This window comes from Rhipicephalus microplus, chromosome 3 (assembly GCF_043290135.1).
Source record: "Rhipicephalus microplus isolate Deutch F79 chromosome 3, USDA_Rmic, whole genome shotgun sequence".
NCBI lineage: Eukaryota > Metazoa > Arthropoda > Arachnida > Ixodida > Ixodidae > Rhipicephalus > Rhipicephalus microplus.
In genome coordinates this window covers 9,970,447-9,986,845 of record NC_134702.1, presented here as the reverse complement: position 1 = coordinate 9,986,845, position 16,399 = coordinate 9,970,447, and the positions used below count along the sequence as shown (strand labels likewise).

General features: G+C 45.0%; 1 protein-coding gene across 1 annotated transcript in view; it reads left to right on the top strand.

Moving 5' to 3' along the window:
- Nucleotides 1–16,399, top strand: part of DAT (Sodium-dependent dopamine transporter) — a 69,507-nt gene that overhangs the window by 23,112 nt on the left and 29,996 nt on the right. Inside the window, exons 2-3 of the mRNA XM_075888856.1 lie at nt 789–923; nt 6,091–6,409. Coding sequence (XP_075744971.1) covers nt 789–923; nt 6,091–6,409 — 454 coding nt within the window. The remainder of the gene's footprint in view (nt 1–788; nt 924–6,090; nt 6,410–16,399) is intronic.

Sequence of the window (16,399 nt, the reverse complement as noted above, 5' to 3'; positions counted from 1 at the left end):
TATTTGTACATATATTTAGCGTCATTTCATGACTTGCCGTTCAATAATAAAAAAAAGCAAAACGGCCACATTCCCTCCGCGTGCTTCGCATAAAGTTGATTCCCAGATACGTGGGATCTGCCGATTTTTTTTTTACCGAGCATTTAAGTGCGCGAGCATCGAGCATTTTGTCTCCATCAAAATGCAGCCGCCGCCACCGGGGCACAGTCCCGTGAACTTCTGCTGTCCGGTTGTTTCAACGCACATTATTGGGTGTTGTCCTGCCAAAGGTTCATCTGCGCCTCTCACGACTAAGGAGGTGGATTCAGAGCTATGTTTACACGGCAGATGCCTTGGCAAGTGGTCTTAGAAACGGGCAACTACCAATACTTATACTTCTATGTCCTACGCGAAGATGCTCACGCTGAAGATTAAGCACAGGTATAAATGTGCGCGAATACGCTGAATCGCTTTGAATCGTCATCTGTGATAATTATTGGGCTGATTGTGTCAAGCGAACTATGCCAGCGAATGATAACCTTGGCCCAGTGAAAATTGGAAGTAAATACGTGCGGACATAACCGAAGTTGTTAGATGGTATGATTTGGCCGCAAAAGAGACACACACAAGAAAAGGAACACTCAAACGACAAGCACAGGCGGCAAGTGTTCCTTTTCTTGTGTGTGTCTCTTTTGCGGCCAAATCATGCCATTAAGTAAATACCAACTAGGCCAACAATCAGTATTATTGTTAGATGGCTTTCGTAATTTGAATCAAATGGGCAGTAGACTGACTGCTGTTCTTCGCAGGCGCGTTTTTGGTGCCGTACCTGATCATGCTGGCGGTGGGCGGCATTCCGCTCTTCTTCATGGAGCTTGCCCTTGGCCAGTACCACCGCAAGGGTGCCATCACCTGCTGGGGAAGGCTGGTGCCCCTCTTCAAAGGTATACATGCTTCTCGTTCATCTAATCAAACAACCAAGGGATATGTAGGTGTGGTACTTGCTTCGTGAAGATTAGATATCAGAACATCACGAAACACGGGACAGTGAATGATACAGCACTAGCTGTATGTAGGCTGGCTTTTCAAAAGTGGAGTTTATTGTCGGGTTGCCCAAGTCTTTTACGCGGTCTGTTACATGATTGCGTTCAAAATCACATTGCATAACAGGCTTAAAACAAGGCCATAGCGTTCCTCAAACTTGGTGGGAGTGAGGAGGAGAAAAGAAGGAGAGTAGAGTGTATAAAGCATAGCATACCCATGTATAATATGGTATACCAAGGGGTGGAAAAGGGAAGTGATCTAGACTGATGAGTAATGCGAGAAGGAAGGAAGAACAACAAGAGAGAAGCCAGGTAGGTTAACCAGGCACATGCCCGGATGGCTACCCTACCCTGGAAACATGGGAAAAGGGTGTAAAAAATGAGAGAGGGATAAAGGAAGGGGAGGGTAAAATGGTGAGTTGATGTGCCGACACGTGTGTGGCGGTGCACTATACAAAAGACAAAGGCGTTCACATAGGCCCGTCCTCAAGAAGCACAAAAAAGTTTTGATTTCCCTGTGAGCCGACCGAAGACAAAGACGGTGCTCCAATAGCATCTGCAGGAAGGAGAGGAGGAGGGTAAAAGGTAAAGCGTAACATAGCATTCCATAATATAGTATAACGAGCCTTGAAAGGGGGAAGGGAATGGGAGGGGGATGATGTGAGGGCGAAGATGAGGTTAAGGACGACGTGAGACTTGAATATACCATCGCCATGTGCAGTTCAAACCCAATTTAACGAAGTGATAGGGACACGCGAATTCCTTCGTTAAATCGGGCAGTTCGTAAAATCTAGAACAATGAATTTCTTAGTCCTCCGAAATCTACAACTGCAACGTGCGGCGACACCAAAGAGCTAAGATTGTATTTTATTTGCTGCTAACAGACACCTGAGCGTGTGAAAGACTTGAAAGATGCCTTGAAACATTTTTTTCTAGTAACCACGGAATGAATTCATTGGAAGAGCTTATTGCCTCGCGAATTCAAAGCCACAAAAATTCAAAGAATCGGTCCAGTGCGAGTGGGGGTACAAATATTTGTCGCATGCTGTAATTGCATTCTCTTCTCTCGTCCCGACGAAAGCGCTGGAAGCTAAGCAGGGAGGGATGGCAGGGGTAAAGAAAAACGTCACGCGCGCCTCGTGACCTTGAGCACATTTTTTTCTTTCTTCGAATGTGCAGCTTTTTTTTTTTCAGTGGGTTCGCGCGCGCACGCGTGGACAAGTCCCGGCCTCCCGCGGCGATCTTTGTATTGACCGAGCGCGCCATGTTTAAATCAGCCAATGGCTCATAGATGGGCTTTTCACGGGTGCTTTTTGGAGCGTCTTTCGTGATTTCTCGAGAGAAGAGAAACCAATTTTTAGCTGACCTAAATGATCTTTATTAATTCCAGGCCGAGTGCTGCGCTATACTATTTAACTCGCATGTTTTCGGGAGCCTCTACTATATACCGATCGGCAGCGTTTTCTGACCATGCTTAAAAAGTGTTGCAGGGCCCCTTTAAGAATTATTCAACTCGGCGTTACACCCTGTCCCTATGTGAGAGGGCGCGCAGCTTTGCGTAGCCGCTCGCAGAGGGCGATGGCGCCGAGTCTACACGCCACGTGCTGACGTGCTGCAACGCGTATACGTGTGGTCACGGGTGACGCAGGCCAGGTAGACTGTCACGAGAAGCTATAACAAGCTGCTGAAAATAACAGTATAGTCATATCAGCACATTCTTGTGCATCAAGGAGTGAGAAACAGAATCTCCGCGGTTTCCTCATTCTTAGTTCGCGGTTGCTCCAATCTCTTATTTAAACATCGGAGCATATATATTGGCAGTTTTTTTCGCCTTTGAGTTCCGTTTTATGAAATATGATTGTCTTGGCATTACGTTAACTGTTTTTTTCTGGGTTTAAACCTTTAGTCATGCCGGCTGGCCGAGTAACCCGACATCATTTGTACCTTTTTTTTTCATTATTTGCCTGTCTATATGCGTTCTACCTTTTCAATAATAATAATAATAATAATAATAATAATAATAATAATAATAATAATAATAATAATAATAATAATAATAATAATAATAATAATAATAATAATAATAATAGCCTATAATCAGCGTTGGGCTCTGTATGTGCTCTGTCTCGCATTTTGGGCTGTTTTGTCCTAATATTCAAGTTAATGTGCTTACATTAACAACAGAATGGTAATAATATTATCTCTGTTGACACAGGGTTTTGGTATATAGCTGCCAGTGAAGTGATCTTTCACTGTTATCTTGATACCGAGGATTATGATTTAGCGCTGCCAAGTGCTTCTAACTTTTTTTTGAATAGTATTTGTGAAATAGTTCATTGAAGAAAGCTGTAACTTTTTTATTTATATTTGACAGAATATGGGAAGTTGTAGGCTACGCTAGAGCCGGCTATCCCAACATCATGACAATAATGTACAAGATAAACACACAAACAATAAAATTTAATAACTAGCTATAGCTTTAAGAAAAATGTTTTTTTTTGTATGAATAAAGCGCACTCATTCAAAATGAAAGAACGAAAGAAAAAAAATGCCCGTCGTGATTTATATTCGTGCAGTAATTTTGACTGGTAGCAAAAACTAGACGTTTTTTTTTTTGCGACCTAATAGAATATTCGCTCCAGGATGTAATTTTCCGTGCTTCTGCCACCAGTTCGTCTTGTATCTCTAAAATTGTTCCCTGAACGAATGCTTCATACTTTCTGCGCGTGCTTGCTTGCTTTCTTTCTTTCTTTCTTTCTTTCTTTCTTTCTTTCTTTCTTTCTTTCTTTCTTTCTTTCTTTCTTTCTTTCTTTCTTTCTTTCTTTCTTTCTTTCTTTCTTTCTTTCTTTCTTTTACATTCTTGTCCGAGCGTGGCGTCAGCGTTTTTTTACTGGGGCTTGTCACTTCTTTATTGCACACTGGGGCTTCAACACCTTGTCAGGCACTCACACACTTTTTGGTCAACATATTTGGCCATTGTACTTTGCGTGGGTATCGTCCAAATCAGCTTTATCCTTCGATCATGCTCAGAGTCCGGCTTCTCGCTGCCTGCAGGTACGAAGCCAGTATTCTCGTGATCACGAGGAGCGGGTGCTTGCTTGTCCACCACTGCGGTCCTACATATACTTATGAACTGCCAATTCAAAGGAACCTATGGACCCCGCACACTGGGCGGCGCTCCAGAGGGCTACTGGCACCACCCGCGACGGCAGCGCCCCGCGGGGAGGAAACACAGGAGTCGTCGGCGCGTCACTAATGCGGGCTTCGGGGTGGCGCAGAAAATGAATTTCCGGCGACCCCCTTATAATCTGTCGGCTGACGTTAGGTCCGAAGATCATCGCCCTTAGAGGCGGCCGCACCTTTAAGCAGAACCTTCTTGTTGCCACTCAAGTTTATAATTATTTTGCCCTACCATGAGGAACTTCTCGATTTCTCGGGGTATGCCCGCCTTTAAGATCCTCGCCTTCTCTCTTCTCGGTGATCGAGCGGACAATAGCGAGAGTGGCCTGCGTCATTATTTGCGCTTCTTCGTCTCTTCTTGGCTGAGTCCACTTTTTCGTCGATATCTCGGCCTCACAATAGGGCGTAATCCTTAGGACGGGCTTCTCGAGAAGTGCTCTTACGTAACCTCTCACTGTTGCCAGCTTGAAAGTTTTTGCACACTTTGTTTTTTTTTTCTGCGTTAACCTTACATGATTTGAACTGGCTTCCTGCATCTCTACGGAGGGGAGGGGGGGGGGTGGAGTGGCAACTGGCTATACCGCGCAGTATAAGTGGTGCTCATTATGGTTTCATGGTCTGTACCTAAAGGGTAAGTTTTTTTTAGTATATTGTTCGTCATAGTTTGGACACTTTAAGGCACATTTAGGGTAGGTGTCGGCATCGTTGGCTGTAAGCCAAGCTAAAGATCAGCGTTGTCTGCGAGCGAAAATACGAGATGGATGCAAACTAATAAACAATAAAAAGACTCAATTCCAAAGGAGAATCGAATGTAGACCTTGTTCGTGGGAAGATGGTCGCCAGTGCTTGAAACTGCTTCGAAAAAAAAAATAAAAAAAGGAAGAGTGAAGCGCCACATGGACGTGACTTCCGTAGTTGTACGCGACTAAAGCGTCGGGGCATAGGAGTCGATCCTATAGGCTAGAGTGACATTTGGCTCTAGAAGGCATAAAAACAAGCTTGTCTGTTCGTATTCCTTGCATCCACTAAGTAAGATATTCGCAGCCGTGTAGCGAAGGAATTAGCACGTTTTAGACAAAAGCAATCTGGCATATGTTTCGTAAAGCACACGAAATTTGTTGATTGCCTTATGGGTGTAGCTTATACAGTGCCTTTAGCTGCAGCCGCTTCTACGCATACAGGCCAAGCGGGCTGCTGGTGCGCAGCGGCGCTTATGGTGCTCGACTGCTGACCCGAAGGTAGCGGGTTCGACCCCAGCCGTGGCGGTCGCACTTTTGATGAAGGCGAAATGTTCCTGGTACTGTGATATGTCAGTGTACGTTAAATAACGCTAAGTGGTCGAAATTTCCGTAGCCCTTCATTGCGGCGTCCTTCATAATCATATCCAGTTTTTGGGACGTAAAACCCCAGATATTATTTATTATCCAACGGGCAGATGTATCAATCGAAGGTCAATGGACCGTACGAGGTGGCTAACTGGAGGCTCATCCAAGCTATCTTTACGTTGCACATGGTGTAGACGCACACCAAATTTTGACGCATGCGTGTTGTTGTACAGACATAAGCTTGAAGGCACGCGTTTGATGGCATGGTATATTGATATTAGCAGAAGCGCGTGCGTGAGCCAGCCGTGGATGAACTCGAGCTAAGAAGAAATGAAACGCCTGACCAGCGCCTCCTCCTCTGGCCTTACTAAACATTTCTCGCGTAAACGCCGACGTGTACCAGGTCAACGGGTAGTGTTGCATGCCTGTGCATGCCCGGATAAAGTCCGGGTCTACTATTCCTTTTTTTTTACGCCGCATTGCGCAGCCGCGCAGTCTGAACGCGCGGCTCTTTATCACACCTATTTTTTCTCTCGTCATCGGCGCATGATGGCGGAGTGCAGGCGTGGGTTACACGGTGGTGATGATTGCCTTCTACGTGGACTTCTACTACAACGTGATCATCGCCTGGGCGCTCTACTACCTGGTGGCCTCTTTCAATACCGAGCTGCCGTGGACCAACTGCAACAACTCGTGGAACACGGACCACTGCCTCGAGCTGGCTTACGGCCAGCGCCTTCTCAGGCTTCCGGCCAACGAGAGCTCGACGTCTTTGGAAGACGGCGTCGACGGCCGTGACGCCAACGCCACCAACGACACGGACAGGGCAGTCGCCGTCGACCTCAGGGCCAACTACACCACTCCGGCCGAGGAGTACTTCACGTAGGTGCCTGCACTTCTATTACACGCACTGTAGTGGCTGCGCCAGGAAGTGTAATGAAAATAACCTGAAAAACGACGGCACAGTGGTATTTTGACAGCGATGGTTGTGCAGTCGAATAACGCGTTCGATGCTCTAACCACTGAGCTACCGCAGCGGCCTATGGTTGTGCAGTCGATCATGAGCTTGTATACATTATGATAACGATTACGAGTATTATTATTATATGCTGATGCCATTCTTGAATAACTGAATCAGATGGACACATCAGGAGACAAAGAAGTGACAGACACAATGCCCAATAATTCCCCTGGCAGTTCATCTATATCAGGAGACAACTTGAAGGTACACTAAAGTCAATTAACAATTTACGTCAGAGTGAAAGGTCAATGTATGAAAACATCTAAAACAACAATATTGTCAACAACAGTGCCCTACTTACCGAGAAATTAAAGTAAGTGCACAAGAACACAAGCGCCGCAGTAGGGCATTTTTAAAGTGATCCCTATGACATCAGACGGACCGCCTACAATTATTCACTAGTAATCAATCTAACTGCACTGAATAAAGAACCTTCCATACATCAAGAGACGCAATAAAATGCTCCTTGTTCGTTTGTTCGATTAATGAAAAAAAAAACAGCCGAACGTTACTATGGGGAATGGCGCGAGTGGTTCAAAAATTCAATTTTCGCGTGGTTAAACGAGACAGGTGATGCCATGTAGAGGTCGTGTTGGAACAAACAAACGTCTGCATTTTCGAAGCCAATGCGGAAAATTGATCAATGGCCGTTGTTGCTGCTGTGACTCCCGCTGCTTTTGGGCTGCTGCTAGTAGCGCAGTTAAGCCGGGCAACGTTGTGCTTGGCAACGGTGACGTGAATAGGTCCGCTTCTTGAGGCGGGTAATTTGAAGTGTGCTAGCCCGATGCGAACCACTAAAACGTGATTTTATATCAAATTCGGCCCTTCCTTGGCACAAAAGTAACACTACGAGGTTTCCGGACTACCATTTGAACAATCAACGTTGACTTAATAGTCGACTTTAGTGTCCCTTCAACCCTGCTCCGTTCTAAAAAATCACTCTCATTCGTTTCCTAAGTTCTTTAAGCAATCTTTATTGCTCGCTGCTTTTTCTTGCATCTCTCTCTCCCCCTACCTCTCTCTCTATCTCTCTCTGTCTCTTTTAAAAAAGGTGAAAATTCAATAAACGGCAAATGCTGTGCATTTATATCGGGAAGAAGCTCAGTGTACACGTTATTATTCATCAATAATCGAGAAATATTTTCCTTATAATTTCTTAAAAATGAATGTTAAGTTCATATTTCACAGCTGCTGTCGATCCCACCCACGCACCTTACCTTACTGAGGTGGCCCTTAGGAAATGAAGGTTGAAGGGAGCTCGCAAAAAATGCTAGCTCCCTGAAGATAGCCTTAGGATAAAAAGGCATGAAGGGCTCCTCACGTAAGGTAAGGAAATGGTCTGAGGTAAAAAGTGTTTCAGAATATGGGCCTTATGGCCAAGGCCATGCCATTCTGCCATCTGGTCATCTGAGGAACGCCTTGGCGAAATCGGGAAAGTTCGACAGTATGAACGACACAGTTTTTTTTTTTCGTGTTGCCTTCTTTTCTCGCTGCTTTTGCCGTGAATCTCTATGCAACGCTGTCCGCCGCTCTGATTACGGCGCTTGGCTGCTGACCGTCGCGGGTTTGGTCTAGGTGGTCGCATTTCGATGGACGCAGGGCGCTATAGACCCGAGTATACTGTGCAATATCAGTGCACGTTAAAAGACACCCGATAGTTCATTCAAAAGCGGAATGAAAGTTGTATCCTTTGTTCCACTTCACCTGAGCAAATGTATGGGTGGAGGGACCTTAGTCAGGCAGAGGTAATCTGCTTTGAGTCCCTTCAACCTAGGCAATCATTGTTTTTGTCTGAATAAACAGTGAATGAATGAATAGTCGGCATTTCCGGAGTCGTCGTAATCCTAACGATCTTTCGGGACGTAAAATCCTTGAAAATGTTAATTATTGTATGTATATAATTCGAATGCGTGAGATAACGACGTGGCGTGATAGTGAGGAAAAGTTGGTCGTTTTTAGTTTTCGCCAACCGATATCACAACAGCTCGCGAAAGATATGTAACAAGTTACGTCACTACTGGGAATCGATGCAAGGTTGAAATTTGTGGTCCTGAGTGCTAGCTCAATGGAATGATTAAACTTGATAGTGAGTACCTTAAAAACAAAAGCATGCCACGAGAAATAAACAAGGCGAAGTTGCCTAAAATGCGAATATCCTTGATGTTTCACATATAAATGCATACCTTTGTCACTATGGCAAAAAGTAATGAAGTTTTAGCTAATTGCGTGTTTAATGACTGGACTTCACAGTAATTGCCCGCCAATGCTAATGGGCCTCCTGTGCAAGCCGACTTTGAGCCGCTATACTTTAGTGTTTTTATGTACCTCTGTAAACCCGTTGCGGTGGTCTAGTGGTTACGCTTCTTGACTGTTGACCCGGAGGTGGTGGGTTCGAATCCCGGCCGAGGCGGCCGCATTTAAATGGAGGCTAAATGCTAGAGTCTTATGTGTCTATAGACTTAGGAGCTCGTTCAAAGAACTCCAGTTAGTCCTCTATTTCCGGAGCTCTCCACTAGGGCGTCTTTCTTTATAATATCGTGGTTTTGGGACGTAAGACCCCAGATATCGTTATTGTATACCGCTGTGTAGGTTTACTTCGGGAACCTTGTGTACGACACCTCTGACATATCTGATGATATTTTTCATTGCGTAATTATTCAGATCATTGCGCACGCACTTAACGATTTACAAGCGAAACGTTGAATTCGCACAGTAGTCGGTATCGTGCACAGCCGTGAGCACCCAGTGTTTGAAAGTGGGCGAAGGATGGCTTCGTGTTCGGCGGCAGCAGCTGCTTGAGCCGATCATCGCTCGCGTCCGCCCACCTGTGGCCACATATCGGGGTAACGAAGCACGACGTCCGTGAGGCGCAGATGGGGGCACCACCATCGCTCGACTCGGTGACTCGTCCTATATAGTTGCGCACAGCACTGTGTATACAGCCGCCACGTGTGGCCCCCGTCGCAGCGACCGCAGAAACTTGAGTGCACCGAGTGCAGTAGTTATGATGGTGTGCTATATCCGCTTTAAGAACAAGCTGAAGTATACGATCCGAGGCGTACCATTAAACGAAACAAACTTAGAGCGTATCAAATTTTAATCTACACTGTACCAAATATTCGCAAGCAATTAAAAAAATATGCGTTAATATATATCATATCGGAATCGTTCTGGTCAGAATAATTAGTATACATTCTGCAGTCTATTTGCGCAATCGCATAGTAATTGCGGTATTCGGTTTATATACTCTCCTTTTTATTTATTTACTTATTTATAAGCATTTGTTCAAGCCATCATCGAAATCTTGAGGTACGTTATTTATTTATTTATTTATTTATTTATTTATTTATTTGATACTGTCGACCCCGTGCTTGGGGTAATTACAGGGAGGGTGTCACAAAGTACATAACGTTCGCACAAAGAAGAAAAATTCAAAAGCGCATGTAAATACGAGATGAATAACCAACAACAGAAAAATAAGAAACAAACAACAGTGACTGTACACATAAAAATCAACGAATAAATGTTCACAACATAATTTAGCACGCATCGCTACAAAGAAAACCGTCTAATGCGGTTCCAAAATTCACTGACGTAGTTTGTTGCACAACCGCATTGGGTAAACTATTCCACATATCTATTCTGTCTGGGAAAATGGAGTGGCGGAAAGCATTCGTGCGTGTGAAATAAGGTTGAATTGCTCTACTATTATTAAGACGATCACACCGCCTTCCAGGGGCTGAACATATATATCCTTATTTATTTTTGTTTGCCCGCTTATAATCTTATAATGTGTTAATTATGTTGGCCAATCTCCCAGAGTGGGAGATTCGCAAACAGTGTTGAGGGTACAAGCAAGCAAACACATAACAAGCTTCAACGGCATTCCACCACTATGGTCAACATGCTTTTAAGAGCACTTCTATGCTAACGAAAAACTGTAGCCTATGAATTTACTAAGTAAAGTAGCAACAAGCTGCGCGAGTTTCTAAGATTTTGCCAGAAAGACTTCCAGTCAAGCTCCTTCGAAAACTTCCACTAATCTTGGCGGGTAAAAGTGACCGCGCAACTTTCAATAGCCGGTAATACTAAGGTCTTTTCATATGGCACAGCCTACCATTTAGTATGCCTGGTAAATAAATTTTCTCGCGAAATTAAGCAAGAACTCTAAACACATGAGCTGCACTCCTGGAGTGCTTCATGACCACAAAGATGCCTATATAAGAAGAACCACATTTGCGAATAATGTGTGACAGGCTGTAGCATAGTCAGAAAAGTTTTTCGGTGTGTGTGTGCGCTAGTATATATATATATATATATATATATATATATATATATATATATATATATATATATATATATATATATATATATATATATATATATATATATATATATATATATATATAATCACAACACACATTTGCGCCGTGGTGCCAGGAGTAAGTCTATAAGTCGGTGCGTAAAAGAGAGAAAGGGGTATGCAGGAAATGCGCAGAAACTATATAGACTGTCCGACTTGGTGCCCAATTCACGTGGGGAGTGCGACAGGGAAAGCACGAGTGCATATGATTCCCAATTAACACGTCGAAGCCTCCTATACGAACGACGCAGTTCTCTTTAAATGGAAGGGGCGTGGCGTGAAACTTGGCGATCGAAATCCGAAACTCGCCGGCGACGGGTGACGAACGGGAGGCCGACTGTGCCGGTCTGCAGCGCGCGCCGTGCACCGAACCAACACCACCTAAGTCTTCTAGGTGGTGTTGACCGAACTCGGCCGAGCGGCGCCACATTCGCGGACCATCGGTAACCGTCGTGACAGCCGCCGTGGAGACAGACCACGGGCTGCGGCCGGTGTGTGTCACACTTGGCTGGCCGCAAATGCAGCTCCCGCACGGGGTCCAGCCGGGGCGTCCACTCGACGCCGACCACTGCACTGCGGTGCACACTATGCCCGGCGTGGCGCTCGATACGAGTTGCAACACGGTGGCCATCTTTGAAGGAAGCCGGCACTCACCGGCAAACCTAAAAGGGCTACTTAGTAGTCGAAACAGCGTTTACGTCACTGAGTGTTTCCTGTGCCGACGCCACCGCTTTGACTTTCACCACGGGTTGCGCGTTGAAGCTCGTGTTGGGCGCGACTGTACTTATATGGCTCACACAGCGGCGCTATATTTCACTTACGATGACTTTCACCAGCACTACAACGCATGGAAGACAGTGCTGCTTGCGGTCATTGCGGCAGCGATGAAAACTATAGAGCACGTTCTCTGTCACTGCCCTCGTTACAGCGTGCAAAGACGGCAACTAGCTGCTGCGTTAGCTCGCCTATAGACGACAGACCTTTGTCTGAACAATCAGTGCTTGAAAGGCGACATGATTTGTGTGCTCACAGAAAATCAGTGAAGGCTTCGCTGAACTTTTTGCGTGGCAGTGGCCTATTGTATAGACTATAGCACCCCAGCCCCCCCCCCCCCCTTTTTTTGCGCTCTTTCCCTCTTCACTTTCTTTCCCATCTTTCTTCCCCATTCCCCCTTCCCCTAGTTCGGGGTAGCAAACCGGATGCTCCATTTTCTGGTTAACCTACCGGCCTTTCCTTCATTTTATTCTCTCTCTCTCTCTCACAACGCAAAAAGATCGTGCCTACGAAAGCGCCGTCGTAAGAATCATGTTTTTAGCGTAATAAGATTAGATCTGTTGGCGGATTGGGTTTCATGTGCCAAAACCATAATTCCATTATGAGGTATACGGTGTAGCTACTGTATTCTGTAGACCTACCCGGTGTTACCTAAAGTGCAGCTATATATAGACCACCTAGGGTGCATTTTCGCCACCGTCGAAAGGCAGCCGCTGCGGCCTGGAATCGAACCGGCGACATCGAGATTAACAGCGCTGCAACCCTGCTTGCTAACAGAAGAAATGATGTTAATGTACTATACGCATACATTCAAACACACGCGGCATCTGTTTCTCCTAGTTATTTTCCACGAAAATATTTCAAGAACTTGTGATTATTGATTACTATTGTGTTAAACCACGCAGAAAATATGTTCAGGAAACCCGCCCCGCCACGGTGATCTAGTGGCTAAGGTACTCGGCTGTTGACCAGTAGATTGAGGCATCGAATCCCGGCTGCAGCGGCTGCATTTTCGATGGAGGCGAAAATGCTGTAAGCCCGTGGGCTCAAATTTGGGTGCACTTTAATGGACCCCAGGTGGTGGAAATTTCCGGAGCCCTCTCCGCTACGGCGTCTCTCATAACCACATGGTGGTTTTAGTTCGTCTAGCTCCACATATCATGTTCGATTTGCGATGTAGAGAAGGAAAATAATCACCATGCCGACGTGTGCTCCCTTCGTAAAATCTTCATGTTCGACTTCGCTCCCCGAGCACGTGCGCCCAGCGCGCGCTCTCCCTTTTTATTCGTGTCGAAAGAGAAAGAGAGAACAAACGAAAGAAATATAAACATACAGAAAATGAAAGAGAAAAAAGCCACAACACAAAAAATACCGAGAAAGGAAAAAAAAGAAAGAGAAAGATATACAGACAGAAAAGCATTAAAAAAGGCAGACATTGTGAGAGAAAATAAAGAGAGAGAAACAAAGAAAGAGATAAAAAGGAATAGAGAAATAGAAAGCTAATTAAAGAAAAGCTCAAGCACCTATATATTTAAAAAAAAGTTACTTTGGAAAGTGCGGTTATGGTTGGATCCATCCTGAAATTGAAAACCGATGAAAGGCATTTCAAATAGCATGTTCTTTTTTTTTTTTGGGGGGGGGGGGCATAAAACGGTGGCTCCGGCCGTAGGGCTTCCAGAGATGCTGAGCGATCGCGGTGACGTCATCTTCGGTATGTAGCGTCATATGCAACAGCAGCACTGCTTAAGCGTATACCTCCGCGATAAGCTTCGGCGACGGCTGGATGAAGCATAGTGATAGAGGCGACTGTATAAAATATATACGAGAGACTTTTGTTCACTTTGCACTGGGATGTTCGTCGTTACTGCAGACATTATTTTAGGGCTACACGAAATGTGAATTTCAGAATAGTATTCGAATAGTTTAACCACAGTAAGGTATGTAAACTCATGCAAGCTTGCATAAAGCAGCAAGAAGAGCTTTAGAAATATTTCGCCACTGCTCGTTGAATTTAAGCAGTGAGTACACTATTTACGTTTCTCTTTGTCAACAGCATTTAAATGAAACCGATTTATGAATAATAAACACTATTGAGTCAACATCATCACGTATGTTGTGATCAAGATAATGGATTGATTATTATAAGGAAACAGCGCTTCATCCTGTGATGAATATAGTGTCGATAGTTACGCAAAGCCTTGAACTGCATTCATCTTGGTTATACGGTGATTAAAGCAAGACACGTTTCCCCTCTTGTTCGAATGTCTCATTACGTTTGCGGTTCTTTGATCAGGGCTCATTATTCGAAAAAAAAAACAACGTATTTAGGACATGCAATATTCGATTAGTTATTCGAAATCTTCGAATATACGCATACAACACGTATTTGTAGTTTATCTGCAGATCGTATGTATACCAGCTTGAGCCTCCGGTATTTAATCAGCACTCTCGCAGTTAGTCCGGATTAGTCAGTGGCAGGAACTTCCTATCGGAGTGCAGCGTGGCTTTTCTAAAATAACCGAATATGTATTGGCTTGGCACAGGCATGTAGTGGGTATCTGGCTGTTGCGTATCGGCCGAAGGGGACCGGGACGTGACAATAACGGAGTTACTGTCACAGAACGTAGCTCAGGTCAGTTCATTTCCGTGCCCACACTTTTGGTGGGCTCACTTGGGCGTAGCTAGACAAGCTTTCCTTTCGCGTATTTTCCAAGTAACTTCGGCTTTCCTTTAAGCTACTTGGTGGTGGGATTTCTAAGCGATTCCCAATTAAACCCGATCAATACCCAGCCAATACTCGCTATATACAGTGGGATCACTGAACACCCCGTGCACCGGCGTGGAAAAAGAGGAGGAGGAGTAGGAGGAGGAGGAGGAAGAGGAGGAGGAGGAAGGGAAGGAATGAAAGGCATGCATCAACCAGACGCAAGTCTGGTTTGCTACCCTGCACTGGGGGAAGGGGTGGGGGGATTAAAGGAGAAGAGAGAGAGAGAAGTGCACATTCAAGCTAAGACCAGCCTAGTGCCGACCTACTCTGCTCTGCCCCAGCCTTGCGCGACTGAGTGGAATCTGCACAAACTTTTCATTTTCTTTTATTAACTCAGTGTTTGTGTAACTCAACTATTAGGTGGAAAGTGATAAAATGGTCGATGTGTTAAAAACTTCTTGCTTTTCAAGCTTGAATAAGTGTTTTGAGACTCTCGCCTGGAACTTAGCCAACTCTCTGGCTTACAGAGAGTGAACGCTGACGCCCAGTGCACTTGCACTTACTGCGAGGGTATTGCCAAAAGAAAAAAAGGGGGTGGGGGGATAAGAGTAGGGTTTTATTTGCTAAAACCACAGCATGAGGAGTGCCGCAGTGAGGGAATCCGCGTTGATTTTGACTGTTGAGATTTATTTTACGTGCACCTTAATCTAAGCACAGTGACCCCTGCAGAGAAGGCGTCGCTAACGTGCAGCCCGCGGTTAGCGAGGCTGTACAATGCGTCCCCCGGGCCGGTGTCAGGACCCCTCTCCTCTTCTTTGGTTACATCCTGTCGGGAGTCCAACAAGGCAGTTTTTTTTTTTTTGGTTAACCTTGAATGGGAAAGTGGTAGCCGTCGCCAAGTAACGGTCACAAAAACTCTTTCGTTTATTTTCTATATCAATAAAAAAAAAGGAGGATAGCTTCAAGTTTGCATTGTTCCCCATCTTCACACTTCAACAGATAATGTCTTATGATTATTGTTAATTATAACAATTATGGATATTTTGCCCATTCTCTCTTGATTATGTATAATATTGTTATTTCTTGATAACATCTATGGATAACTATATCTATTCATAACAAGCTATATCTATTGTATATTGATAACGATTAATCGCGATTCGCCGAATTTTAAAAAGCGAAGCATTTGTTCGCATACTCCAGGCACATTTAGAGCATATCTATCTATCTATCTATCTATCTATCTATCTATCTATCTATCTATCTATCTATCTATCTATCTATCTATCTATCTATCTATCTATCTATCTATCTATCTATCTATCTATCTATCTATCTATCTATCTATCTGTCTGTCTGTCTGTCTGTCTGTCTGTCTGTCTGTCTGTCTGTCTGTCTGTGTGTGTCTGTGTGTGTGTGTGTGTGTGTGTGTGTGTGTGTGTGTGTGTGTGTGTGCGCGCGCGTGTGTGTGTGCGCGTGCGTGTGTGTGTGCGCGCGCGTGTGTGTGTGCGCGCGTGTGTGTGCGCGCGCGTGTGTGTGTGCGCGCGTGTGTGTGTGCGCGCGTGTGTGTGCGCGCGTGTGTGTGCGCGCGTGTGTGTGCGCGCGTGTGTGTGTGCGCGTGTGCGTGTGTGTGTGTGTGTGTGTGTGTGTGTGATAATTCTCTTAACTTGGGGTGAACCAAAAATAGTATGGGAGGGTAAGATGGTTTGGCGAATACGACTCGCTGGACTTGGCATGAATAATGTTGCAATCCCGCCGCGAACGTCGTCAAACTATTTCCGCCATGCAGTGGTACATATCCGCGAGCGGGGATGTTCCAGCAGTGATCGAGCCCCAGCGTTCTGCATGGCAATCAGGTATTCTACCACAGAGCCACACCAGGTCTCGGAACTACTTTTCAAAAAATAGACCCTAATGTTCGTGAATCGTGAATTCTGGCCCACAGTGCTGGCTATCCAGTTTTATAAAAAAATACATAAGTACTCCTATGACACAGCCGTCACGTGG